Below are 26137 nucleotides of genomic sequence, written 5' to 3' on the forward strand. Positions count from 1 at the left end.
TGAGATTAGAGCGACAAAAGCCTCAAAATGAAGTTATAATTTATTTGGTTATTACGTAAGTGACCGAGTTGGATATTTATTTGGCCCGCATTTGATAACCGGAGATCTTAGTACAAATAGCTATACCTAATGCATGTACGGAGAAAAGTAGGGAAGGTACTAATCTAAAGAAGAATAAAAAAATCCGAACCCAAGCTTCTGTTAGGCTTACCTTAAACTGTCCCACAGAGCTTTCGAGTGGCACTGCGAATTAGCCTTATATGGATAAGCCGGTAATGAAGGTTCACATGTATCGGAAAAGTTTAATCTTGAAAGCTCCGTATATAGCTTACGGCGATTTTTGTTCAATGCACCATTGCTAGTGTTATTGATATTGTTACTGGTTTCCATGTTCACGAACAGCCTGATCAGTCTATCACTTTGCTGTCTACCATCCCTCTTTTGTCGTTCCTCTTCTTGTTGCTGCTGCTGTTGCAGCAGCTGCTGATGTTGGAGATTGCAACAACTTGTTGCTTTACTAGAAGCTTGACTATTGTCAGACGGGCACGCACGCAGACTCATTGTTCCGCTACCCTAACACAGAGTATATACATTTTTTGTTTATAAATGTACTTATACGAATCCTTATTCCTAATTACGATAAATGAGTAATAATTATATTTCATTTTAATTCTGATCGTGTAAAAATGTTATTTCATGTATGTTTTGTATACTAAAAATTAGTATTTTATAATATTTCAACAAAAGATAAATGACGTTATAGTAAAAAAAAATTAAAGAGATAAAAATAATTAGGTCGACATCTAAGAATAAACATTCGTTAAATATTATATGTAAAAAGCGTATATAAATATTTTTATTTATTATATTTAACTCCGAAATATAATCAAATTTATAAACTCAAATGATAATACTTGTAATATTTTAAAACTTGAGAATAGTTAAGCAGTAAAATTTTTCCTGAATTCATAACGAAAATATTTGTGATATTTGCATGCAATATATAGGAGCAAATTATTGAACATACTATTGAAAAATGTAAAATTTAAAGTACATTTATACATTATATGCGTGTGTGCGTGCGTGCGTGTGTTTAATTAAATATATAAATAACAATAGAGAATTGAATGAAAATTGCAAATATTTATGCAAAGTTATCGCTCATTTTACACCACGAATTTCTGGCGATGTAAGCAGCAAGTATACCTGGAGTGAAGTTGGAGGTGGTAAACTCTGTTGGAGGCTCTCTTGACTGGGTAAATCAAGTATTCCTGGTTGCTGTGGCTGTTGCTGACTTTTAGCCGATAAACTTTTTCCTTCGTGATTAGCATCTGGTGGCCTCGGTAATCTACGTTTCAACCAGGAATGCTTGAGAGCTCGCGTGGGTGTCATCCTGAGTTCTGGGTCCCATTCGAGGCAACGCTCAATGAAGTCGATAAAGAGCGGATCATCGCAACCCTTGAGTGCGCGCTTGATATCTTTAGAGCCGGGTGGACCTCGAAACTTGCCTCGCTTGGAAAGGCCTCCGTTAAAGTCGATGCTGCCGTCAGATTTAACTGTAATTCCACTGTAACGTGGATAGCCCTGAGTACTGATAAATTGCCGAGAACGCTTGGCCTTCTCCAAGAGCCGTACAGGAGGCATACCCAGGAGTTCGATTATACAAGCCATTTGGTCAGGCTCATCTTCCCCAGGAAGCAAGGGAATACCCGTAAAAAGCTCCACAAGAATGCAGCCGAGGGACCACATATCGATAGGCATCCCATAACCTGCGCCAAGGATAACTTCTGGAGCACGATAGAAGCGGCTTTGAATATACGTATAGACTCGCTGGTTCGCGTAACAACTCGAGCCAAAGTCGATCACCTGTTAATGACAACGTATTATGCGTTATTATTGCTTATTCGCTCAGACACCCCCCCCTCTCACTTCCGTTTTCTGTCTCTGACTCATCGACACACGCCATGACCCTCTTTGAGCCCATGCACGCTGCCAAAGCAAAAAAAACCACTCACTCAGTTGAAATAAATTTTGTAATGCAGTTGGAGTTCCACGTATTTTGTGAAGAAAACAATTTTTTATTTTAAATAAACGCCTGTAAATCGGTTATGGTTAAATTAAGCAAATGTTACTACAGGTAAATGTATTGACTACATTAATTAAAAAGTACTCTGAAAACTTGTTAGAAAGTATCACATTTTTAAAAATATTATTTAACCGGCTTTTAAATGTGTTTCAAACCTTTGAATAAAATTAAATAAAAGTATGGTTATCTGCTATAAATTTTAAATTTTAATGTACACTACATATGAAGAAATGTGTTTTAACTTCGGAAAATTGTTTATATTTCCAATACTTCTAACCCTTATTTAGACATTCTAAAGAATGTGTTGAGGATATAAATAAATGTAGAAACTACAATTTTAAATACGTTTCACATAAAAATGTTGTGCTTACACAACCTTACTACTACCACCAAAAATTATATAAATAAAAATTAATCAAATGAAAAAAGATGCATTACTTGAGCATAAATTGTGAACTAAGTTTAATATGTTTTTAAAATTATTATTAAAAATTTAGAAATCAAAACCTTCGTACAAAATTTCATAGTAACATATCACATATTATATTTTTATATATTTTTTAAAACTTTATTAAGAATATTATAATATAATATTACAATTATAAAGATTTTTTAAAACTTCATTAAAAATATTATAACGTAATACTACAATTACAAATATTTATTAAAACTTCATTCAAATTTACATTTTGTATATAGCATAATTTAATATTAATAATGAGATTTCATTGAAACTTGTACTTATTATATTAATACTTTTTAAAAAAAACTTCCAAAACCAAGAAATCTGCTCTCTCTCTCTCTCTCTCTCTCTCTCTCTCTCTCTCTCTCTCTCTAGGATTTTTCATTAATTGCTCTCTAACATTACGTCAAGAAGAAGGTATTTAATATAAATTTGCATTGCGTTATAAACGATACACGAACATAGAAATTTAATGCTCGGTTTCACACTATTAATAGCGCTACCGAAGTCGATAGATCGCGATATCGCAACAGAGAGAATAACAGATAGAGAGAGGGGGGGGGGGAGAATGAGAGAGAGAGAGAGAGCAGTGAGAAGACAAAAAGAAGCGTTATCATTCTGTCTTAGTATAATCGATTTGTTTGAATCAATCACTTATAAAGACGATATTTAAATTCTATTTTTCATTCAAAGATGTAAAATTGCATCTGTAAACGATACCAGTGCTATTTTCTTGAACTATTTCATCAAAAAGCTTTTAAATAATTTTGAACATTATAATTTTTAAACTACAGACACTACCGCATTGAACAACAAACAAACCTATTTTCATCTGATTTTATAACTATATAACAATATTTAAATAAGTACACCCGTTACTAAAGAATTCTGCAAAGTATGGTTAAGTATGTTGTAAGTTGATGTGTACTTAGAATAAAAGATAGTCCCATCAATTTTTACCTTTTTTAAACTAAATTTGCTATAATATTTAATAATATTCATTTTTATATTCCATTGTTTAATTCAAATTTTGAAACTATTTCATGCATTGTTTTTTTAGATAAATATAATATTCAAAGTATTGAAATATCGATTGTACCTATTCTACAATGAATGGCTTTCAGCATTTTATAAAATAATCAATAGACGTACATCACAGAGACATTAATAGTACCATTAACAAATATATATATTTGTTTGTCCATTCCATTTGGCAGTATTACGATTTTTATTTAATAAATTTTTTATTGTATTATTATATTATATTATTGTAAAAAATGTTCATTTACTTGCTCTTAATTTCTGTTTTTATAAAACTCTTCTTTTTGAATTTTTAAAGAGTTTTCAAGATATAATTATAACTATGGTCGTTAAAAAAAGTTTGATTTTACGATATTATATCTCTTATATTCCTTAAAATGAGATGTATATTATATATGCATCATTAACAATAATAAAATTCTAAAATTCTAAGATCGCAATTTTTTAATTTTTTTTTTTTATTTTTATTTATTATTTGTTTTTTAATGAAATATTAATTCATTATTAGTAATCATATAATAAATTAATATTGAAGTACAAAGTACGGTATTTATGGCCTTAATCGGTCTACTTCGAAATAAACAATATTTTGCATAATAATAATAAAATTGTTTGCATACGTAGCATATACATAAAGAAACATTGAAACCCAGTGAATAGCTAAGCAAATTATTGTACTTATTTCCCTTTTTACATTCGAATAAAAATAAAAGTATTAAAACTAAAAGGAAAATTGTTTATTCAAAGTGAGTCAATAATTTTTTTTTTTTTATAATAAATATTAATTTTTTACTTTATCGTATTGTATGTTCAAAATAATTATTTTAAACATAAAATTACAGACAAATTACATTTGTTGAGGAGTAGTAACGTAGATGTCAATATTAGTAAAAAAAAAAACAATCCCAATAAAAAATGAAAGTAAATCTAATAATTTTGAATATTTTATGTATAGATTTATGAATATTATTTTATATAATATATTGATAAGATATTATTTCAGTTAATTATTGCAAAAATGTTAAATCTCTTTTGAAACTATAAATATTGTTTAATTTTCCAGAATACATATAAAAATAATATTTAATGTAGAAAATGATAAGATACAATAAAATTTTATATAAATATAAATTTAAATATTATTAAATTTATAATTATTAAATATTATAAAATTATAAATTTACAATAGGTAATGATAAAATAGTTCGAACACATAAAGAAAAACAATTTCAGACCAATTATATGGAAGCGAAGTATAATAAAAGTCGGTTATCAATATTACATATATAAGAACTATTAACAAAATTGTGAATCTCTCAATTTAAACAATTGTAAAACCCTCTAAAGTCTATTTTTATAAATAAATTTAATCATGAATATATATTGCGTAGCAAATGAATATATTTGTATATTACGTTTAACCGTAACAGTTTACAAATTAAGAACTAGAGGTATATAACAAACATTATAATCATTGTCATAATTTAATCCTTCGTTGTCTATTCTCCTAAATTTTTTTATTTCCTTTTCATAAATCTTTCCTCATTCTTTCGCTTATGTGTTTTTTCCGGTGTTATAACAAATAAATTAAGTTTTCAATATTATGATAGACATAAAGGAAAATATAGATCAAAACTATTTGAAAATTAAACAATATTTCGAGCGGATTATATTAATCAATAAATGTATTTGTATTGCTAATAAATGTAAAAGCTAAGGTTCTTATCTTTTTACACTGTTAAATATTACTAAATAAACAAATATATACTAAAAGAAATAGTATAACTACAAAAAATATTCCAATACATTATGCTTATAATTGTGAAAAATTCAAGAATTGATATTATTTATGGTTTTAAATAAATAATAAATATTAAATAATAAATATAAATAATAAATCTATTGACTGTCGAAACCTAAAAATTTTTGTTTTAAATAGTCTAAATTTTTTAATAAGAAAAATTTTATAGTTGGGGGGAGGGGATTATGTTTTCAATTTTTGGACTAATTGTTAACTAAAAATAATGTTAAGTATATTATTTAAAAAATTTACGTTAAAATATTTTGAAATAGGTAGTTCGATCGTTTATTATATATTTATAAAATATCTGAACATTTCACAAAATAAAAGAGGTGTAGAAACATTTAAAAATAAAGTAATAAATGAAATATTAAAAATTACAATATAAAATTTTGATATACATTAAAAAGTCATAAAACAATAATTTCAAATACACTTCAATACACGTTCACAATTATGTATAATAAAATTAAACTCATTGGAATAAATACTTTTATTGGCAGTTTAATTTTTGATAATCATTTTGTATTCTGTTGTAATTTTCTTTTATATAATATTTGATACGGATTGATTAAATGATTTTTTCTCTCATAAAGTGACCATTTAAGATTATTTATTTCTATTAAAATTATATTTATATCTATTTCTTATATTTTAAAATAATATTTTTTATTTTTATAATTTTCATTTAAATTTTTTATATTTATGATTAATCTGGCATTAGGGAAAATCAAATGGTTTTATCGAAATTAATTACTAAAATTATGTCTTGATTAAAAAAAAACTTCAGTTGTCAGCCTGACAAATAATAAATAGACATTAATTTATGTAAACGGTGTAATTTAATTAATAAATAAATACTAAAACATTCAATTATATTTTTCCTACATCATTTGTATACTAAATTAAAGATGATCAAAAATAGATTTTAAGGATAATTATTAAATATTTTTAAAATATTGTTAAGACTCTATTACATACGAAAGTTTCTGCGAAATGATATATTTTTATAAACATTATAATGCAGATGTACCAAGTAAATTAATTTCTTTATAATTTACATAATATATTTCCACACACTTATATTTTGAAAAATTTTCATGTTGAAACTTTTTAATGGAAATTATATATATAATACAAATAAAAACAATATGTGTAACATAGTGAAAAGTTTCCTCTAAATTATAAATAAAAATAAAGAACAAATAGATACTCAAAATTATACTGATTGTACCAAAAATTTTTTATAATTTATCTTATTAAAATGTCATTAATCAATGTTTACAAATGTGTATAAATAATGTAATAATTATTTTTAATATCTTTTATTTAATTATCTTTTATTGACAATAATAATATTGTATAATTTACAAATAACAATAATTAAAAATATAATTTATAGCAAGAACATAAAAGTGGTACATAAGTTTCATTACGATAGATAAAGCAAAGTTATTTATTTAATATAAAAGATACTAATTTAATATCCCTCTTGTGCGATTTTATATTTTTTGTTTAAAACAGATTTAGCATTTACTTTAAATTTTTATTTTAATTCCATATGTAATGTATATTTAGAATAGATTATATACATTTTAAAAAATAATTCTAAATATTAAAAATGCTTTAAAATTGAATTAAAAAAGTACACGCTTTCTTAAGAATAATATTCTTATTATACGTACATGTCTCAAATTACAAAAGAAAATATTTGTTTACTTTCATTATTCAACTACAAGATTGAGCATGTAAATATGTAATCTGAGGATGATTCTTGTGCACATTATAAATGTACGATACTATTAAAAAAATTAATTCCATGCCCTGACAGTGCACTTAACCATTAAAAAATTATGAAAAAATATAGATAATTGAATAAAGATTAAGTAGGCATAAATGCAAAGTGAAATACTACAAAATCTGTAATGAAATCCGAACGTCACTAAATTTCATAATTTTTCTTATATTTATAATTTTAAATTGAATTAAAAAGAAATAATATTGATAGAACATAAAAATGTTTATACATTAAGAATAACTTTAATAATGGCTCTAACTAACAATATACATGAATGTATATAATTGAACTAACACTATACCAACACAGGTCCGACTCGAATAAGTCGTAAATCTTAGGCTTTTGATAGTTTCGACAAAATTGGAAAAACACGTACTGACTCTGGTGGATCTCATAAGGCTAATGAAATTATTTTAAGGAAAGTTGGATGAAAAATTATGGAGCGATATTTTCTTATGATTCAATCTTATGCAGAATTTCCTAAAGCAAGGGATACACAAAATAACTAAAATCGAGATGTCCATTAGCAGTCAAGATACGCAGGCCAATATCGAACCGGAAATTTCCCAACGACGGTGTCGACGATGTCATTGGCACTCGCGAAAGATAGCAACACCGCGGAAAATAAAACGTATGCGACTAATCGATTTGCCATTAAACTTTCGCAACTTCTTTATCTTTAAAGCGAAAAAATGTCTCAAAGTTGATAAAAAGCATCGCGATACAACTTGTAGAGATTGAACGTGTACAATTTATTTGCTTCTGCCTACGCAGGGCTACTACCGAATTAAAGCTACCTACCCACCCCACTTTCTTCGTCGACCACCTTCTTATCTGACGGCTGTTGTCCTACTTGGAGAGACCATGCCGTGACTACGACCAACCAGCATATTTACGCTCTCAAAGGCCCATCAAAGTTTTACCGAAACCTTCCAAGCATTTCATTTCGCGTTATTCTCTGCAATTTTTTCTGAATTTAAGTCTTTAAGTATTTTACTTTAATTAAAATACGTTATAGATGCATTTTGACATTTACTCATACATTATGAAATAGTTATAGTACAATAATCTTGAAAGTTCTTATAAGATTGAATGCAAGGATTGATTTATGAATTATTGAAAGGTAGAAAAAAAGATGAGGAAATACAAGGAAATAAAAGGATGAGGCGGCATTTCAAGTTCCAATGAAAAGTAGGAACATAACCTGAAGAGCTAGAAGAAATTTGAACAGGTACAAAAGATGAGAAGAAAAGTTTTAAGACGTTAAACAGAGAGGAGAGGAGAGGAGAGCAAAGGAGAACAGATAAGAATAGAGGAGAGCAGAGGAGAGCAGAAGAGAACAGAGAATAACAGAGGGGAGCAGAGGAAAGCAGAGAAGAGAAAAGATACGGATATAATACAAGAGAAAGAAGAAAAACGTCAAGAAAAGGTAGAACGAAGGGCAAAGGATACAAAAATTGTAGAGCGAAAGCGAGTGTTAAGCATACAATAGATTGATATATTAAACGGTAATAAAGAACCTTGATGCCGCTGCGACCCTGCTGCTTCAGCAGTACGTTTTCCGGCTTCATATCGCAGTGAATGATCTTATTCTTTTGAAGGGCCTCTAAGCACTGGAGTAGTGAGTGCGAAAATTTCCTCACCAATTGTAGGCTAAAGCCCTGGAACTTATTTTTCTTAATGAGCTCGTAGAGGTTCATACTCAGAAGTTCGAACGTGATGCACATGTGGCTGCGGAAGCTGAATGAATCGAACATGTGGATAACGTTCATGGTATTGTCCTTGTCCTGTTCCCGCAGTTTCGTCAAAATTCGAACCTCCTCCAGGGCCTGTCGGTGGAAGCGGTCCTCGTTCCGAACCATTTTCAGAGCGACATGCTCGTGGTTCTTGTGGTCATAGGCCTTGACCACCTGGCCAAAACTCCCCTTCCCAATGACCTTGATCACCTCGTATCTGTAGGCCACGTGGTCGTAGATTACATGAATGTAAGAGCCCTTATCGTTATCGTAATCGCTATTATTTTTCATTCCGATGATTCCCGGCCGCTTCTTAGCGTTCGCTCCGATGAAATAAATCTGTGGATAGTTGAAGATCTCGAAGTGCTCGTAGGGCGTGAGTTTGTCCATATAGAACTTCATCGCGATGCTCGGCGTGACGGTAATTATCTTGGGCTTGACTAAAGGCTGGGTCGCTGGCTGGCTCGCGGGCTGGACCGCGTTACCACCCGCCTGGGGCTGACGTGCTTGTTCCGGAGCGCCGCCTTTGGCCGCCACCAGGGGCGAGCTCGACTGGCTATTTGAACTCGAGGCCAGGGAAGCGACCGAAGCTACCGAGACAACGGAAGCCGTCGAAGCGGTTGAAGCCGTTGAACCAAGTCCTGGCAGATGACGCGGCTCCTCAAGAGTAGCGATACGGCCTCCCAATGGCTCCGCCTGTTTCAGAGCCGCGCAGCCGGTCTTCAGGGGCGGCAAGTGCTCACCGTCTCCATTTAAATAGGTCTGCAAAAAGTCGAGCGAAGCGATACCCCCCGGGAGCGGGGGCGGCCGTGACAAGGGCATCTTCCGGCGCTCTAGTAGAGGGCGGTCACTGCTACTTCGAAGGCCGTCCGATACATCGCCTCCCGGGGAGCTAGCCTCATTCGGCCATGGATAGCGATTCTCAGTCGCACGCTCCTAGTTTCTGTTTCTCGCTCTCTGTCGACTCGCTTCTCTCTCTCTTTCTCTCTTTCTCTCTTTCTCTCTTTCTCTCTCTCTCTCTCTCTCTCTCTCTCTCTCTCTCTCTCTGTCTTTTACACTTGCCTTCTGCCCTGTTCTTCTGGTTACACTCACGCTCCCTCTCGTTCTTTCGCGTACGCAGCTTAAGAACGCGGAACGAATCCGCGCACCCCGTTGATCGCACTCTCGTTACGGCCACGAGTAGCCGTAGCCGTAGCCGTAGCCGTAGCCGTAGACGTATCCGTAGCTGCTGCTGCTGCTGCTGCTGCTACTATCGATGCCGTCGTCGTTGCCACTGCCACCACCACCGCCACCGACACCGCCACTGCCACCGTCACCGCCGCCGTCACTGTCACCGTCACCGCCACCGCCACCGCCACCGCCACCGCCACCGCCACTACTGCCACCGCTTTCACCGGTCTGCAGCCTGCAACGTCCTGGGGCGAGAAATCGCGGCGCGGCTCGGTCATCCGCCCGTGACAGGCCTCGCCTTACCTGGCTTACCTCGAGAGGCGCACTTCTTTCGACGCCCGTTCTCTTTGTCTTGACGCTTCCTCTTTAACACTCGGCTCCGCGCTACTAGCAGGGGCTCGCGACTGTCATGGAGCCGTGCGACCAAACACAACGAGACCGCGCACTTGAGCCACGGTCACTCAAGTTTAGGTGCCCTCGCAATCGTATTGACGCAACGGTAATGATAGGCCATTCTATCTCGGAGAAGCACCCCGATTCTTCATAAAAAATGAAAACTTTTATACGACTCAACACCTTAGAACCGACAACGACTGCAACTTGAACAACTATGTATCTTTCGCACATAAGCTTGAAAACCTATTTCCTTCTTTCCGAACGACACGCACAGCGCACTTGGCACAACGCGAAACGCCGCGGCCGCTTACGGGGGCTGACGACTATTCAGCGAGGGGCGAGAGGGAAACGGGCGGGAACTAGCGAAGGGTGGGGATCAGTCTCTAGCCCCTCAGCGAAACGGTTCTCGGTCGATCACTTTCTCACTCACTCTCTCTCTCTCTCTCTCTCTCTCTCTCTCTCTTTCTCTCCCTATTTGCCAATCTCGTGTGTGGCTACGTTTGCCATCGTGCCCGTGCCCGTGTCCGTGTACGTGCCAGCAGAACGTAGAGACAACGGAGGATCGCGAGCCATAGGGGCGCACGCGACTGTCACCGCGGCCTAGAGGGCAGCACCCATTGGTCGCTCTGATGCTTGACGACTAAAGTAACCCTAGGCGCTTTCGGCCCAATTCCGCATCGCGTTTCACCAAAGCAGAGGTAAACATTGGTTCGTAACGCAGCTATCGATTCTCGGCCGCTGCCCCTCTTCTGGGCGTTCGCTGGATTATCTTCTTAACACGACGAAACGAGAGTCCCGAGGAACCTGAGTTTCGCTCCCAACTACCCGACTTTCTCTCTTATTTATAGCGGTTGCTCATTGATTCTAGCCGACATCGTCTCTCAATATTTGCTAAGTAGGTCGACCGACTTCTCACTTCTTTACACCTTCTGCTCTAACTCTCGAGAGACTCTCCATGGCAAATATCACCGATTTTTCTCATTCTCAGGTGCGCAATAAATGTACCATAAAAACGCCCCTGTTATTTCCAATAATTTATTTTAGCTCCGTAGCTTCCCCAAGAGTGAATTGTGTCCCATTCTGCTTCTTTCAACCTAGATTCTCGTCAAAAAGCAATAAACCAGACAGATTAACAGGGATATCAGCGATAAGGAATTACCAAGCACGCAAATCCAAGTATTAGTTATGAAAACTTTAATACAGTTTTACCCAACTTCACCATTTATACGTTTCAGTTCTGCTATTTACAATCATATTGAAAATCATGCGTAAACTGCTTTAGAAAACTAAAATAATAATAATAATAATAATAATAATAATAATAATAATAATAATGATAATGATAATGATAGTGATAATTATAATGATAAAAGGCGCGATAGCATCTAATAAAAATATACAAAATGCATGTAAACGGTAATGTGCGTTCAAATGCACATTTGCCATGTCTATTGCATATGCATACAAGGCATACAAATGCCTTGTCTATTATAATGTTAGAAATAGGAACGCAGTAATGTTGCGCACGAATCTGCGCAGACGCACTAACTTTCTACAGCCTAGTGTATAGACATTAGGCATACACAAGCGATGCATTGTCACGCGTATCGGTGTGTATCTTTTATTGCCATTTGTCATCGGTGAACTCACAAACAATATTGCGTTATATCAAAGAGTGTTCGATGAGTGGGCCAACCGAGAAGCGAGAACTATGAAGTGATTTTATTTTTCTCCTATTAATTTACTTGCAATTGTTTAACAATCAGTGTCTAACGCTAGCAAAGTGCATAGTTGCTGTGGCTCAACCGAAACGTAAAATCGAGTTTAGCACATAAAGCGAGAGCGCGACATATTTATGCGAACGAAATTTGGAAACGTTGAGAAAGTGTAATGTGGCTGTGAGATAGAAAATTGAAAAATCAAATAAGTCACGAGTCCGAACTCGAAATTTCTTTAAAGACGGGGCTCGGATCCATTTTTGTGCAACCGCAGCATTGAACCGAAGGCACAACCATGAATCCGACGCCGAAATACTTCAAGGAAAAGAGATCGTTCGGTAAGGAAAACTGAGCACTTACTTGTCATTCGACAAAATTACAGTTAACGTTATCAGCTTCGCACTTTAAATTTCGCTCTTTTCACTTACTTTTTTTTTTCTTCTTGAGATCAAAGAGTCGCTGATGTAAAATTCATCAAAGCAAAACATCCAAACAAGGTGCCAATTATAGTAGAAAGATATTATGCTGAAAAGCAACTACCCCTGCTTGATAAGACAAAGTTTTTAGTGCCAGATCACTTATCGGTTGCTGAATTAGTTAAAATTATCAGGTAAATAATCTCATTTTGATAATAAATTTTTAACTAAATTCCCTTATCCGATAATTACATGTTTTTTCGTTCCTTTTTCTGTACAGGAGACGACTACAACTCCATCCGACCCAAGCATTCTTCTTATTAGTCAACCAAAGGAGTATGGCAAGCGGTAGTACCACCATGGCACAACTTTATCAACGAGAAAAAGACGAGGACGGATTTTTGTACATTGTATTTGCAAGTCAAGAAGTTTTTGGTCAGTGATAACAGAGAAGAGAACAATTAGCATATCGATGCTTTATAATATTATATCATTATTGCTTGATAATAATAAACTAGGCAATGAATTCTTTATCTTTTACAGGCATAAAAGCTGTAAAAGTAACACCATGTGTTGATCTCACATTTGCGATTACTGAAAAATAGTATACTTATATAGAAATCCATCATGTTTTACTTTAAAGGAATATACCATTTCATAAAGCTATTTCAGAGTTATTCTGCTATTAGCCCTCAAATTCATGTGTCTCTTTTTCTGTCTTTGCTCAATTAGTTTATTTTGTACCTACAATTTATGCTTAAACAAGAGGCACATGCAATGTTGTTCTCATAACATTGAATTTTTTTCAAAAGATACCCCTGTGCCTTTGTTTAGTCTTGCTCTCTCCTTTGCAACAGAATTTAAATCTTTAAATTATTGGAAAAAAAAAAGGGAAAAAAAGATACCTATAATGCAATGAATGACAGATAGAGCATTGGCTGTGTTCATAATTTTAATTATTAATGTACATGTAATAATTACATTATTTTAAAAAATAAATAAATTAGAGTCTTTTTTAAATGCTTCATATTTAATACTTAATTTGTACATGTTTAATAATAATAAGATGTATTTCATAGTGTATTATTATCTATACAATATACGGCGTTGACTGGATATGTATATAAAATACTTGACTGCTGTTAAATATTACTTTTACTTACATGTCGTATCTTAGAATTAAATTTGTTTGAGCTAATGTATCATCTATATTATTAAATTTAATTTAATTAAAATTAATTGATTTGCTTTTTTGCAACTTTATATATATATATATATATATATATATATATATATATGTAATTGCATTGGAAATTAGTTAAATTTTTCTGGAAATTTTAGTAATATTAAAACTGATGAATTGTAAAGAATACGATATATGAAAAAATTTTCTCAAAAATTATTATCATTTTAAACATAACATTTTAACTGTTCAATTATATGTATCATATTTGTACTTACTATTATTGATTCCATGACCTTAATATCCAAAGTTAATATTAATAAATTATCATTCAGGAAATTATGAAAAAATCGCTATCTTTAAATTTTAACAAATTTCCAGTAGAATGTATTTTTATAAATCTTAAAAATATCTTGCGGCTTGTCGTAAGAAACAAACATTAATAAGAAAAAATATTGAGGTAAGAAAACAGTTTATAGGAAGGATTATTGACTGAAAAGTATGCATTGCTCTTGTTTTTTCTAGATCAACAATATTGCGGTCATCGTGTATATATTTTTGAATAATCTCAATATTTAGTTGATGAGATAAATGTCAGTGCATGATAATTTTCCATTGAAAATAATAAATTTACGATTTGCAAAATGATGCTCGACGCCGTTGCGTTGCAAAACAATCGGAGAACAATTTGAGATTAAAACTTTATAAACTGAGATAATAAGCCATAGAACGAGACGAACGAATTATCAATGCCTTCGACAAAATAAATAATTTGTAAAGCTCAAATAAGATGAGGCGGGTGTCTATTTAATGTATAAACTAACACACGTGCATCTGTGGTAGGGAGAATAATCACGTGTTTGTATGTAGATAGTATATACGCTTAGCTCTAAAGTGAAGAAAAGAATCAAATGACGAAGGTAAGATCCGTACTTAAATGTTACGAACTCTTGGGGTTTGTGGCAATTGCAAAACTAAAATCAGTCACGAAACATTGAGGGTAAGCCTGACACGATACGTCAACGGCGGGATCAAAAACAGGTAAAATATCTGTTACTTCATCCCCACGCAAGATCATATTCTTATCGGAATTTTATAAAAACATCTTTTTCTTTTTCTTCTCATAGCTAAGATCAAATCTACCTCAAATGTATACATTTTACCCGCACTTCGTTATATTTTGTTAAAATTCAACATTATTATGCAGAATCGTATACGATGCCCATTGCGATTTATGTATTTGTATATTCATTTGTAGATATTGGTTATTATTTTAATTCATTAAACAATGTGCTTAAATGTATTAAATAAAAAGAAAGTTCAATTTACAATACGCATTTTATCTATATAAAATACATTGCTTTGAATCTCAATACAATATTATAAAATATTTCCAACATAACGGTATAACAAAAATTAATTTCCTCTTTCGTTTTAGACTACTTTTAAAATAATACAATGTATAAAACAATTTAAACGCTCCTCCGATACATACTAAAATTAAATTCTTATAGCAAATTTCAGAGTTTATCAAGATTTTGAAAGATTATCACACGTAGATGATAAAAATTATTATACTACGATTGATTATTATTATTTAGCGTTACCGTACTCTAAGCATTTGAAAAATTAATTTGAAAGAATTTCTTATATCAAATTTAAATAAATAATTACTGCGAGTAAATTTTAAGAGTTTGTAAAATTTTATTGTGCCTTGTAATAACAATATGTTATAAGCACACAAAATTATTAATTAAAATATTTTTAAGTATTCATTTTTTAAAGAGTCTTTTATTATACAATAACTGCACTTTTGAATACAAAAATCTATCACAATAAAATATATATTACATTTTATTAACATATTACATTAACGACAAATTAAACACACTTTAACAACTAAAATTTAATTTTTTTTTAAACAATTTAATATCTCCAATTTTTAATTTCTTTTAAAAGTACTTATAACAAGCATCAGACTTTGAAATTAATCTTTTATGATAACTTAATCAGTGAATTTAATAAAAAAAAAAATAACAATTGACCTTTAAATTCTTTAAGTTGTGCAATTATTATTAAGATCATTTATATTCAATGTTTTTATAATCCGTTCATTAAATCTGATTGAAATATAGAAAAGTATAAAATTAATATTGTATTAAATTGTATAAAACATTAATACAATTTATGTATTAACTGATAGATAAATACGGATTTCATAAGTTATTGATCAAAGTTACTAATTTTTTAATCGAATTTAATTAATAAATTGCTTAAGAAAATTGAAATCGTATTATACTCAAAGTATGTACATATTTTATAGTGAACAAATTTTTATTTTCTAAATACATAAGAGAGTTAAAATTATTATATTAATTCTTATCTAAACATCAAAACGGATAAACCAAAAATTATCAGATAAACCATCAGATTAATTATATTTTATTACAAATATAATTAATATTTCAATTTTTTTCATATGCCAAGGCATATTTTAACAGAAAAATGAATTCACAATTTGAAAGTCTAAAAAAATAATTGATAATAAATCAATGTATCACTTTCCCATAAATTTTTACTTCTGAAGTAAAATTATCACTAAATTACATATTACATTTATAAATTAATATTTTGAAATAGTTTATTTAATTTAGTGTTAAATAATGGAAGCATTATTTTAACTAAAATTTAACTATATTTAACCATGCAAATCTCAAATTTAATTTTATATATAAGAAATTTATCAATCATAATTTATTAATATTTTATTACTATATAGTAATACGTTACTAAATATATTAATAAAATTCAATAAATTCTATAATTGAAAAAATTGGTTTAAAATATTTTTAATTTTGTAATATGCAATCGTTATAAAGTTTAAAATTGCAAGATTATAAATTATGTTCAAACAATTGAATACAATTTTTATATTCTAAGTAAATATAAAATATTCATTATATATAGTCGATAAATATATAGACAAATAAGTATATATTAAAAACATTAGAGATTGTATAATATTTCCAATTTAAATTTACCTGATATTCGCATTAAGGCAAATTTGAATATTATTTTGAGCAAAAATGTTGTTAAGAAAAATCTTCTAATGACAAAATTACATCTAATATCATACAATTAAATTTATATATTACTACACAAAACTTTTACCTTTTCTTTAATAAAAAAATAATTAAGTTGTTATTATATAATCCGAGAGCAATTCTAATCAACAAAATTTCAATCAATCTAAATTTTCATTTTACTATAAAAGCATAAATAACTGTAATTTGTTTTTAATTCGGATGTAAATTATCATTATTATTTTAATTAAAAACAATTTAACTAATGCATTTAAATGGTAATTTGGCCTTTTATATTTTGTACTTACTGATATTTATATACAAATCTATAGTACACTATTTTATGTGTAATTCGTATTGTTTTCTTAAAATTAATTTTTATATTCCATATTGCCCTTAAATTAATATCTATCGACAAATTTTGTCACATTTTTTGTATACTTTTTGTATGTGAAATTTAAGGTCTAATAGCATATTGAAATATTACTTATTAGTAATATAAAATATGATAAAATAATTTGATATAACAAAATATTTGAACTTGAATAATAATCATATTTGTAAATATATAATTGTCGTTTTGAATAAACGGTTTTAAATATAATATTAATATAATATATAAACAATGAAATAATGAATTTATTTTTGCATATTTTAAACAGAAAACTTTTTTAAATTATAAACTTAATTTAATTTAAGCGAAAGTACATAATTTAATTTACATTATAATACATGTACCGTATAATTTAACTAAAATTAATATAATGTAAAGATGTAGTTTAGCCTATTGTTATAAAATTATCATAATATATTAAGTACTTCGTAGGCATCCTCACCTTAATTAAAATGAGAATTTAATGATTGTTCATTATTTATAACTCTATTCTTTTCTATTTGTAATTGTAAAAATCAAATCTATAAAATTGTATTTTAAGCACACAAACTACAAGAAATAATTTTAATAAACATAACAATAGATTACAAATTGACCTGACATTGTTACCGAAGAATTCATTTTCTATTCCACGAAACATTTTCCAGCAATGAATTTTTATTGTTCCATAATATAATCCAAATATAATTCATATTTCCTATGGTTTTTTAAAATGCATATTAATATTAAAAACCTTATTGCATAATGTATACGAATGAATTGAAGTTCGAAAAATAACTTAAGTTAATACGACATGATAATTTTGCTTTCTATAGACAATTATTCAAGTTATTTTTGATAAGGCATTGATAAAAGTATTTATAAAGATTGTAAATATATTAAAGCTACGTTTATCTCGTGAAAATAATATATTTTTATAAAATAACAACAACGTTATATTAAATGATACTTTGTCAAGTATTTTGCAATATAATTAGATTATAAAAATAATTTTATGTTTATTTTGAATATTCAATCTGAAATCCAATAATTTGTGTGTATGTGTGTAACTAATTAAGTCGTCACAGCTGTTTGTTTATTGATAACAGATACATCTCTCTATAAACATTACAATGTATTTTACGAAATTGCAAATTAAATAAGAACGATAGAAATTAAACAAGGAAATATTGGAACATGGAGAGTCACATATTTAAAGTAAAAAAATTAAACGTTTTCGATCTTAGAGATTCAGACGCTCACGTCCATCCCCTTTAAACCAAACACTTGCATGCCGGAAGACCTTGGGTAGTGATAAAGGACAGAGGGGCTCAAGAGGCGCCCACACGAGTAGCTGTATTAAAGACACAGATCGAGATTTCCGTTGAAAAATGTTTGAAAGTCAATGAGAGAAGGCAACGACAGAAGGAGTGAGGAAGAGTCTGGCAGAAAGAGGCTTCGCGGGAGGAAGTGAGGGGAACTGACGACTCGAATTTTCCAGCAAAGAAGAGTTTAATCTCGAAAAGGCGATTAGACAAGTCCGAAGCCGAAGGCTTGCGTTCATACACCTTGACTCTAGGTGCACCGTGCACGCCCCGTTTAGCTAGTGTGTCGTCAGCCTCTCTCTCTCTCTCTCTCTCTCTCTCTCTCTCTCTCTCTCTCTCTCTCTTTCTTTCTTTCTCTCTGGCCCCCTCTCCGAGCTTTTCAGATCCCTCCGCCCTTCGTCTCTTGTTGGCGGCACCTTCGCCTTGCGCTCGGCGCTTTCAGCCGCTGTCCTCGTCCTCCTCGTCTTCGCTGCTCTTCGTCGCCGTCGCTGCCGCGAGTGTCGCGACTCGCGCCCCGACGCGCTCGCACATCCGTACGCGTGTGCGCGTAACGCGACCACTCACCGTCTTCCATCCTCTCTCACGCTTATCTTGGCAGTGTACGCTTTACGCAACAGCGCGCCATCCGTTTTCCCATAACGTCGTTGCTACCATCGTCACTGCCGGAGCTGCTTCTGGAACCGATGCTGGTGCTAATATTGAACAAACGCCTGTAGTTACAATTTTGGCTTTTGGCCTTCGCACCTACGTGGGCGCATTCGAGTATATAGGTGCGTGTAGCACCTAAGTGACCTTAATGCACCTGCCTTACACGCACGTACAATGAAGGCGACCGTCATCTAGCTGCGTCCACGCCACTTGCCACATCCTAGGTATTCTTATTTATTACTTATATCTAAATAACCTATTATTTGCACTTATGCGTACGACGTAAAATCTCTCATTGTTTTTTGTTTACCGAATCACGCTTATTATTACTATAGTCATTACTACTGTAATTGTTATTATTATTATCAATTTTTTAAATAAATTCTAACCTAATCCCAGCTATAAATTATTATTTTTGGTATCCGTCGGTGCAATACTAATATGCCAATTTCTCGCAGTAGTCTTGTAAGTTTGCTGTGCTCTGTCAATAACCCCAACAAGTCCTGAGCGTCGTACGTCAGCTTTATGTCGTGGATGTACGTGAAACCTGAGCGCGCGTGAGATCGTCCTCGTCCTCGAAATGTCCAACGTGAAAAATTCGAACCTTATCGTGCGACGATCCAACGGAGACGGCGGAGCCGAAGGCGGAGGTGGAAGCAGCAGTAGCGGTGGCAGTAACAGCAGGTGCGCTCTTAAAATTCAGGCAGAACAATTGATAAATTAGAAAAAAGCCTTTTTAGAGAACCTTTCGTATTTCTTGCATATCTCTTTGGCTCCTCTCAAGATGTTGATTATAATATTTTTAATGTTGTACGGCTTCCGCCTGTTAGCCTTTCCAAAATTGCATCAAAATTAAAAGATTGCAATTTTCTATCGCAAAAATCAGACAATATTAATTTGATTGTAATTTATGTAAAAATCTCGTTGAAAGTGTAAAGACTATGATGATTTTACCGTAATTAAAAAATAGCTGCTCGGGAAGTTAGAAGGGAGGGCCTTTTATTATATATTTGCAACAGAGCTGTGGCTAGTCATTTTATTTTCAGAAACGAGAGTAAGAAGTTGTAGAGAACGGGAAAAGACGAATACAAAAATTATAAAAGCAATAAAAAGGGTCCGCAGAAATCAAGGAAAGACGAGCAGCGGCATGAATAACTAGTCTTGTTAAGTGCGATAAATCAGAAAGAATTCATGTAAAAAGCATCAAAGGAAACAATTGAGTAGCGCTTATAAATTAAAAATCAGGCAGAAGCAACATGAGGGGAGCAGGGAAAGATCGAGAGAAGGAGAGAGAAAGGCGGCCGCAGCCTTTAAAATTCCAAAAGGTCAGCCTCTCTTTCTATGGAGAGCCAGCGAAGAATGCACCTGGGTGGAGTAGCAGTGCGGCGGTACAGGAGCGCAGGAGAACAAGTAGCAGAGTCGCTTCCGCCCTACTCTTCCGCTGGCTACCTGCCAAGTGCCACCGGCGCGCCTCCCCCTCCATCACCGTCATATCCCCCACCCTCTAATAAATTTCAGCATGAGTATGGCCATCCCCGCGCATTTCTCGGGCATCATCCCCGTGGCGGGCAACCAATGCTGGCATTGGCTTTAACGACCAGCGATTCGATAGCGATCGCTCTCTAGTCGTCACGGCCCAGCTCCTCAGCAATGCACATTTTTACGAGACCGATCTGCTCTCCTCTTCTGCCTCTTTCATCGTTACCTCTTATTTCCTCATTATTTCATTGTGTCTTTCTCGCACGCTCGGTCAAGTTCACGCTTCGCAGTTTTTCACTTCCTTGAAGGATATTTAGCTTTTCCGTGCTTCATTTTCCTTCGTCCTTTTCTCCTTTCCTTTCCCGTTACACTATTCCGGCAAATCGATGTTGATTTTCACTTAACTTTGCGCTTATTGCATTCGCAGAATTCTCCTGCTCGTTTCTCTTCATATCCATATCCGTATTCACATCTAAATCTTCATCTTCATCTCTAGGAATTCGCTCTTAGCGACTGCCGAATCAATCCCCTATAACGGCTTAATGATTCTCATCAATTGAATAAAATTTTCCCCCTCCCACCTTACCTTATAGACGGTTTTCTGCAACGGCAACCGAGCCGTACTTATTATTGCAAATGAATTGCGGGGTGTGGAGAAGTCCTTAATTAACAAAAAGAAAGCAAAATAACAAGTTTATCTTAAAGAGAGTATCGAGCCAATAATGTCTATACGTAATTACGGTTGACCGCTCGCAAAGAGTCTAGCTATAAATACATTAAGGGGCACGCGTATTAGCTGCAACTGGATAATAATTATCATAATAATGACTCGTGATGATGTTTTGCCTCAGTCTAATCAAACGACATCTCCTCCCTCCACTCATACACTCTCTCTCTCTCTCTCTCTCTCTCTCTCTCTCTCTCTCTCTCTCTTTCTGTCTGTCTGCTGGCTCGTTCACGGACATGTATCGTTTGGATGAACACTCGATCGCAATGCTGTGTTACAGTGTAGATACGACCTTAGTCTGTACACCTGTGAGTACTAGTGCAATGCTGCTGTGGCGACTCAATTAGTTGGTTGCAAGCCGGGAGCGAGCGGTCGAAGCCCACCGTATTGAGGTTAGAGCGCACAGTAAAGTTCGACGAACGGACTACGTGTACAGGACACAGGTGTTACAGGTGCTGCTGTTGCTGCTACTGCTGCCGCTGCAACTGCGCTCCTCTTTTCTTTCCTTCTCTGTATTTTTTCACTCTGTCCTCGCACTCTTGGAGTGTCGCTGGTAAAGAAAGCGGCTCTTATTACACTCGTGCCGCATCATTTACAGTTCCCTTGTATTTTTAGCTTCCTTTATAAAACGAGAGGTGATTGGACTTTTTTATTTTTAGAGGGAGAGAAATGGACAGAGATGCCGAGTACGAAAATGTCGAGCAGTCCGAGAAGCAAGTGGAAGTGAATTTCCGTCCAACGGCAGCTACGCACAATCGTAACGTACCCGCTTCTAGGGAAAATAATCGGCGGCATCAGCAGCAGCAGCAACAACAACAACAACAACAACAACAGCAGCAACTATTACTGTTACAACAGCAGCAACCGCAGCTCGTGACCCACGACGACAACACTGACGACGAAGAGGAGGAGGAGCCCGAGGAGGAGGAAGAAAATGACGAGGAAGAGGAAGAGGACGAAGATGCTGAACCCGAGACGGACGCTGCTGATACCGAGGTGATTCTACTGACAATACCATTACTTTTCCGATCTGATTATTCTACTCCCCCACGTCATTTACCATTAGACTCTGTAGATATTATCTCGCTAAAAAAAATAATCTCTTTACGTAACCCAACATTCTTTTTTCATATCGATAAAAATAAATTCGGTCACACATCACTCCTGACATAATATTAAAATAATTTTCTTTTTCGACTTTATATTTTCACTTGCACTTTTAAAATACATTTTATTTCTCTTTAACGTTCTATAATTTTTTCATCATTCATCATTATTACATGAGAAAATCTTTGTAATATTAATTACTTCGTTTTTCCTTCATTAAGCTCATTTATTTAAAAAATGTAAATAAATATTATTATACTCGCGGGCGCGTATTAAATTATGATCCATATTTTTACTACGCAGAGGGAGTCCAAACCTATTCTTAACAATAAATTAATAACATGCAGCGAAGAAAAATTAAATGAAAATAAAACAGATCTACATAATATTGGAGTAAGAGATTATCGATCTCTAAGGAGGCATCATATTGGATTAGATTTACAAAATAGTAACATGGAAAATATACAAGATATGTCAGATCACAAATTGAAAAGAGAATTAGGTGGTGTTGAACATTATACAGCAGCGGCTGCAGCTGCTGCTGCTGGAATGATCCACCATCATCTTCACACTGGAATTGAACATATGAGAGGCAATACTGGTGTTGACATGGAAGTAAATTGATATTTTATATTTTAATATTATATATTCAAGTATTTAACATTGAGAAATTTGAATTTATATTTATTATTTACTTTTATACCAGATGAAAATATCCAGAGATGGACGAACATCTTGTTTAGGCTTGGGTCTATCTTTAGAACTTTGTGTTGTGTGTGGTGACAGAGCAAGTGGAAGGCATTATGGTGCTATTAGTTGTGAAGGTTGTAAGGGTTTTTTCAAACGAAGTATTCGTAAGCAACTTGGTTACCAGTGTAGAGGGAGTAAGAGCTGTGAAGTTACAAAACATCATAGAAACCGCTGTCAATACTGTAGGCTTCAGAAGTGCTTAGCAATGGGCATGCGGAGTGATTGTAAGTTACTTAATTGAGTATTAATAATTAACACTAAAATATTTACAATTAAATGATAATAATTTTTTTTATAAATAAGCACATGAATGTCGATTCGCAATCGTTGTTACAGCTGTTCAACATGAAAGAAAACCTGTTTTGGGTAACAATGAGGCTGGTACTGGTGGAAAAGGTGGAAATCGTGGAACACGCATTAAACCTGAACCACAAGCTGCTACTATTATTGAGACAACAGTACCCAGTGCTTGGGAACAACACCAGCATCATCAGCCTGAGAGTCCCAGTATGGAGGATCATCAAAGTAGTGATAGCGATCTCAGCGATGCTTTAACATTAGCACGAGAACGTCTTCTTATTTCTCATGCCTTGGATAATATGGCTAAACTTATGGCTGGAGATGTAAGTAATTTAGTTATCTGTGAATGCAATTTATGTTTAAGTCTAATTTAAGTGTTTTTATATTTCTAATTTATAGAAAATAAGTTTTCTGCGAAATAATAAGAATTCAATTAATTTTCAACATTTAAACATAAAATAAATTTAATGAAAATTTAATGAAAATTTAATTTATTTTGAAATTATCATTTATTAAAAGCTGTTAATGTTCTGATATAATACAGTTTATTTTATAGATTAATTAAATTTAAACAGATATATTTATTATTATCTGAATAAAAAATTACTTTTTAATTAATTTATATATATATATATATATCATTATAAAATTTCATTCAGTATTACTTTATATTGTCTTCAATAAATAATACTTTGTAGAATATTAATGGAAATACTGATGGTGAACCTGATGAAGAATGGAATTGTGGCCAATTATTGTTTGAAAGACACATGCATTTTGAGTTAAGGGCTCCTAGTCCAGCTCCTGCATATTTATCAATACATTACATCTGTGAAAGTGCTGCAAGATTATTATTCTTATCGGTGCACTGGGCTAGAGGCATACCAGCTTTTCAAACCCTTCCGTTAGTTTCTTTTAAAAATTTGAAATTAATACCATAATCAATAAATTTTTAACTACAATATTTCCTACAGCTCAGAAATACAGACATCACTAGTGCGCAGTTCCTGGGGTCAATTATTTACTCTTGGATTAGCACAGTTCCCTTCCTAGTATTCTCACATGGATTATAAATCATCTTCAAGCCAGTATTGCACAGGAGAAAATGACCGCAAACAAAATTAAGTCTGTGACAGAGCATATTTGTCGCTTGCAAGATTGTGTCAGCTCACTTCATAGATTGCAGGTGGATTCTGTGGAGTACGCTTATCTTAAAGCTTTAACACTTTTTAGCGCAGGTAAATAAAAATTATTTCTCACTGCATTTACATATTTCATTGAAAAGTATAAAATTTTATCACTGCTTCAGTGATTAAATTTTGTATATATATATATATATATATATATATAAGAATCTACTAATTTGTAGGAATTGAGTAGTATATTATTGATTTGTTCTTCTCAATATACAATGAAAACATTTGTAGATCAAATAAAATATAAATACCCTTTCAGATAATGTTCTTGCTGGACTTTGGCGTAAACGTGTTCAAGTATTACAAGAAACAGCTTGGACTGAACTACAGCAGAGAGTGGGCTCAGAAAGGCTACCGAGACTGCTTTTACGACTAGCACCACTTCGTTCAATAAATCCTCGAGTATTAGAAGATCTTTTTTTTGCAGGTCTTATTGGCAGAGTAAGCGTAGCCAGCGTAGTGCCTTATATACTTACCATGCAAGACTGTTGCAAGATGGAACCAGAAGGTCAAATGAGAGGGTGACAATAACAACAGTACCTGTTATTAGTTAAACTACAAGGACATGATTAGTCTCTTTGTATTAATAAACCGTCGACAATATGCATGCGTGATTACACGCTCACCAAGTGTACAATTTCGTGATTATTATTATTTCTATTAAAAGTATAAATAAAAGTAAAAAAAAAAACAGAAAACACACGCATGTAAATGTATTAAATATATTACAAATTAATGTCAGTATTTTCTGAAACAGACTTTTGTAATGTAGATGATTAGTGCATATTGCGAATAATAGTGCACTAAAAAATGAAATGAACAAAGAAAAGAAATTGTTTATGTTTATAACTGTCAGTATGAATATTATCTCGTTTTTAAAACAATGGATAGGGCTGCGATAAGTAAATCTTCAATTATATGGACAGATTTTTGTTGGTGTTTGTTGAAAATAATATTTATATTAATAAATAATTAAAATGAAAATGGTTTGTTACATGATGCAGTGTGGAAAAGTTTAAAAGTAGGGACAGTTACATGTACATACAATAATACAATTTGTGCCTATACAGTAGCAAATACTTATATTTATATTATAAGGATGTAATTTTGTAATTATTATATTGGTGATAATTCAAATAAATTTGTGAAGGTCCACTTGCGTGTGCGTATGTGTGTATATGTGCGTGAGTGCGTGTGCGTGCGTGTGCGCGCGCACGTGTATGTATATTGTTTGCATTTGTATATTTTATTCATCGCCTTTAGCGAAAAATAATTATACTAATTTGTTAATCTGTATTAATAAAGTTCAAAGCTCTATTACATTAAAAGATTTAGAAAATT

The 26137-nt window shown here is 32.9% G+C and overlaps 4 protein-coding genes across 4 annotated transcripts; 2 read left to right on the forward strand and 2 right to left on the reverse strand.

Moving 5' to 3' along the window:
- LOC105359402 (dual specificity tyrosine-phosphorylation-regulated kinase 2) lies at positions 1-9879 on the reverse strand. Its single transcript, XM_011496007.1, has 3 exons — positions 8710-9879; positions 1207-1866; positions 1-573 (listed from the first exon to the last, which is right to left on the reverse strand). The coding sequence occupies exons 1-3, from the start codon at positions 9745-9747 to the stop codon at positions 208-210; spliced, it is 2064 nt and encodes a 687-aa protein (XP_011494309.1). The 5' UTR covers positions 9748-9879; the 3' UTR covers positions 1-207.
- A 213-nt stretch (positions 9880-10092) lies between these two features.
- LOC105359559 (putative glycine-rich cell wall structural protein 1) lies at positions 10093-11448 on the reverse strand. Its single transcript, XM_011496174.1, has 2 exons — positions 11408-11448; positions 10093-10330 (listed from the first exon to the last, which is right to left on the reverse strand). The coding sequence occupies exons 1-2, from the start codon at positions 11446-11448 to the stop codon at positions 10093-10095; spliced, it is 279 nt and encodes a 92-aa protein (XP_011494476.1).
- A 603-nt stretch (positions 11449-12051) lies between these two features.
- On the forward strand, positions 12052-13513 carry LOC105359403 (microtubule-associated proteins 1A/1B light chain 3A). The gene is made up of 4 exons (XM_011496008.1): positions 12052-12547; positions 12657-12819; positions 12906-13060; positions 13169-13513. The coding sequence occupies exons 1-4, from the start codon at positions 12505-12507 to the stop codon at positions 13228-13230; spliced, it is 423 nt and encodes a 140-aa protein (XP_011494310.1). The 5' UTR covers positions 12052-12504; the 3' UTR covers positions 13231-13513.
- A 4821-nt stretch (positions 13514-18334) lies between these two features.
- LOC105359404 (Hormone-receptor-like in 78) lies at positions 18335-25899 on the forward strand. The gene is given in 10 exon segments (XM_011496009.1): positions 18335-19461; positions 19699-19921; positions 22103-22439; positions 22854-23165; positions 23257-23524; positions 23637-23923; positions 24299-24504; positions 24575-24640; positions 24642-24838; positions 25056-25899. Coding segments are annotated over 9 exon segments (2043 nt in total). The 5' UTR covers positions 18335-19461; positions 19699-19817; the 3' UTR covers positions 25322-25899.
- The last annotated feature ends 238 nt before the right edge of the window (positions 25900-26137 follow it).

This window comes from Ceratosolen solmsi, unplaced genomic scaffold, assembly GCF_000503995.2.
Source record: "Ceratosolen solmsi marchali unplaced genomic scaffold, CerSol_1.0 scaffold11, whole genome shotgun sequence".
Classification (NCBI taxonomy): domain Eukaryota; kingdom Metazoa; phylum Arthropoda; class Insecta; order Hymenoptera; family Agaonidae; genus Ceratosolen; species Ceratosolen solmsi.

Excerpts from the sequence above, each read along its gene's own strand:
- LOC105359402 (XM_011496007.1), bottom strand. The coding sequence starts at position 9,747 with ATGCCCTTGTCACGGCCGCCCCCGCTCCCGGGGGGTATCGCTTCGCTC. Across the intron at positions 1,867-8,709 it reads AGGGTCGCAGCGGCATCAAG|GTGATCGACTTTGGCTCGAG; the intron begins GTTCTTTATTAC and ends TGTCATTAACAG. Across the intron at positions 574-1,206 it reads CACCTCCAACTTCACTCCAG|GGTAGCGGAACAATGAGTCT; the intron begins GTATACTTGCTG and ends ACTCTGTGTTAG.
- LOC105359559 (XM_011496174.1), bottom strand. The coding sequence starts at position 11,448 with ATGGAGAGTCTCTCGAGAGTTAGAGCAGAAGGTGTAAAGAA. Across the intron at positions 10,331-11,407 it reads AGAGCAGAAGGTGTAAAGAA|GCTGCAGACCGGTGAAAGCG; the intron begins GTGAGAAGTCGG and ends AGGACGTTGCAG.
- LOC105359403 (XM_011496008.1), top strand. The coding sequence starts at position 12,505 with ATGAATCCGACGCCGAAATACTTCAAGGAAAAGAGATCGTTCG. Across the intron at positions 12,548-12,656 it reads CAAGGAAAAGAGATCGTTCG|ATCAAAGAGTCGCTGATGTA; the intron begins GTAAGGAAAACT and ends TTTCTTCTTGAG. Across the intron at positions 12,820-12,905 it reads GAATTAGTTAAAATTATCAG|GAGACGACTACAACTCCATC; the intron begins GTAAATAATCTC and ends TTTTCTGTACAG.